The following is a 2917-nucleotide window of genomic DNA, read 5'->3' on the forward strand; positions in this document are numbered from 1 at the left end:
AACACCCCAGAGGGCGAGAAGGGGGGGGGAGGGTGGGAGGTTTTGGAGCTCGGGGTGGGAAACAAAAAAAAAAGGGGGGGTTTGGGGGGGAGGGGGGGAGGGGGGGGGGGGGGGGGAGCGAAGAAGGGGGGGGGGGGGGGGGGGGGGGGGAGCTGAAAAAGGCCGAGTAACTCACGTTTCACTGCTACCATCCTCCTCCGACTCACTATCAGTCCCCCTCTCCTCGCCGATGTCCGGGAGGGTGATGTAGAGAGTCTTGGGAACCTGGCCGGGAACTATCCATGCACCAGGCTCTCGTTCTCCTGGGCCAGGCTGGCGCGGAGAGCGAGCCGGGCTCGCTGCTAAGCTGCTGTTGCTACCTCCCGTGCCCGTAATGGGTTTCAGGACCACTCCGATCCCTCCGGGGCCTGAGGGCGGCCGCCACGAGATCACAGGAAGAGGAAGAACTGGGGAGTTGGCCCCACTGCTGTTGCTGCAGGTGCCACCGCCGCCACTGCCTCGGCCAGCCAGGGGCTGGACAGGGGAGTGGAGAAGAGAGAGAGGCAGGGGCTGGGGTTGCAGCTGGGGGAGAAACTGCGGTTGGGGTTGAGGCAGGGGCTGGAGCTGAGGCTGGGGATGAGGCAGAGCCTGAAGATGAGTCTGAGAAGGAAGCTGGGGAAGAAGTTGCGACTGGGGTTGGGCATGGGACAAGAGCTGAAGATGGGGTTGGGAAGGGGGCTGTGAGAGGGGTTGAAGTTCAAGTTGGGAGTGGGACTGGGAGGAAAGTTGGGATTGGGATGATAGCTGGGGCTGAGATTGGGTCAAGGGATGAGGCAGCGGCAAGGGCTGGGGAAGGGGTTGAAGTCTGGCTGCCCTGGGGCTACTGGGCAAGGAAAATGGGGCTTCCGCGATTTCGGCTACTTTTCTTACGGAGGAAACCCTGGGATAGGAGGCTGTAAGGAGAGGATGGAGGGTCGCCGGGGTAGGGAGGGGGACGGAGGGTATCCTAGGGGTGGCTGGGGATTTGGGAGCCACCGTGGGGAAGAGGGTGACAGTCTGAGCAGCACCGAGGCCGGTGCTGGTGGTGTTGCCAGCGTTGCCCACGCTAGAGCCTGCCGGACCAGTGGCAGCCACAGCGGAAGCGCTGCCGGAGGAAGCAGGAGCTACAGGGGAGCCGACCACCGGTGGCTGCACAGATGCTTTGAAGATTTTGGCAAAGAAGGACCCCAGGTCCAACACTGCGACCTTCATATCTCAGCACTGGTTGGCCGTGTCCTGAGGAAGCGCGGGGTTAAATCACAGGGCACGGAGCCTACCCTTGGCAGCGGAGCTCCATCCACCGCCCAAGAGGGGAGAGAATTCTGGGGGCCCAGTAACAGTTCTAGGGAAACGAGCTGAGTGGACCAGTGGTGCTCCCAGGTTGTGTGCAGATTCTTTCCCTCAGATCTTTGCAAAACAGGCCCAACTTCAGGTCCCTGATCTTCTCCCCCAGCTCTCCTTTCCCCAAGAAATGAGAAACGCACTGAGGTGAGAAGGCAGCGGCACTCTCAGTCCTCTTTGCTCCTTTGTCGCTTGGCTGAACGAAGGGACAGCAGGGCACAGTCAGCTGCCTCTCTCCCTCTCCACAGACCCTAGCCCAGGAGGTGAAATCCCACAACCAGAGCTGCAGGAAGTCCTGCCTGCGCTGAGGAGTCCAGAGGGACTGGCACTTGCAGACGCCGTCGTCACCGCCCGCTGTTGCCTGGCTCCCTTTGAGGGTTTCTACAGGTAACATCCAGAAGAGGGAAAGGGAAGGCGGTTGCTAAGCTAAACAAAAACTCAACTCAACGCTAATTGGGTACCAGACTTGAAATCCACTGTAGATGCAGAGGCTTCCCAACTGAATTGGTGTAGCTTAAAGAAATAGTACCTCCCCGGTGTCCTAATCCTACTCTGGTTAGGGGTCCGATTGGGTGGGGATGAAATAGGGAGTTGTCACAGGGTCCAGTGTGAAAGGAAAGCAGAGTTTGGGCACAAGTACTGAATGGTCTGGGTTACCCTGGAAATAGAGTGACGGAAACAGTCATCGTCTCTCTTCTTCCTTGACTCCATATCTGGAAAGGAATTTCAATTGATAGGCATCCTTATAATGTCCAGGTTTGGTTGTTTTTTTTTTTTTTTTCCTTTAACAAAAAAAAAAAAAAAGGTTTAGAAAGAGCCCTTGGTAGGCAGTGGACCCCAAACAGCATACCCATTGTTCCCGGGGTATGTCCTTTGCAATTACACATTATTTCTTCTCTCACTCAAGGGCTCTACACAAGCTCCCCTACTTGCATTTCCCAGTGTATTTTATTTTATCTCTCAGATTCGTTCCTGTGGTTGTTCCCTTGCCTCAATCAATCAGTCATATTTTCTTCATCTCAATATCCATTTCTTAGAACCCCAATTCACTTCAAGGCTCAGCTCAAATGCAACCTCCCACAAAGAGATCTTTCCTGATTTAGGCAGTTGTTAGTCTTCTCCAAATTATTTGTATAGTACTCCATCTTAGATTACTCTTGGGACATACACTGAAAAATTGGGTCCCTTGGAGATGGCTGATACTTTGTGTTCTCAGAGTAACCCTCTGGGTAAATATCCTCCTAACATGATAAATTATAAGCCCTCATCCATATGATTCTTTTAACAATCACCAGTAGATTCATTTAGAGTTTTAGAATAGGCATTTATTTAAATGGAACACCCAAAACAGCAATTACAAAGCACTTTCCCCAAAATATGGAGTACATACATGGAATATGGAGTACATATTTCCAAAGATGCATGGAGAGTCCATGGTAGGGGGGAAAGTGAGTATGAATTGAAAAATTCAAGGATACTGAGGCAAATATGTTATGGAGTACATGTGACTTAAGCAACTCAACTCTAGAAAAATAGGGTTTTCAATGTTTTTTTTTTA

General features: G+C 53.0%; 1 protein-coding gene across 1 annotated transcript in view; it reads right to left on the minus strand.

Moving 5' to 3' along the window:
• The window catches only part of FAM149A (family with sequence similarity 149 member A), an 85711-nt gene extending 83971 nt beyond the window's left edge, over nucleotides 1–1740 (minus strand). The window contains exon 1 of the mRNA XM_069095664.1: nucleotides 176–1740. Coding sequence (XP_068951765.1) covers nucleotides 176–1230 — 1055 coding nt within the window. The 5' untranslated portion in view covers nucleotides 1231–1740. The remainder of the gene's footprint in view (nucleotides 1–175) is intronic.
• Between the last annotated feature and the right edge of the window lie 1177 nt (nucleotides 1741–2917).

Source organism: Petaurus breviceps, unplaced genomic scaffold, assembly GCF_028583685.1.
Source record: "Petaurus breviceps papuanus isolate PSGF00001 unplaced genomic scaffold, PetGlider_PUasm1.0 126, whole genome shotgun sequence".
Taxonomy (NCBI): Eukaryota; Metazoa; Chordata; class Mammalia; order Diprotodontia; family Petauridae; genus Petaurus; species Petaurus breviceps.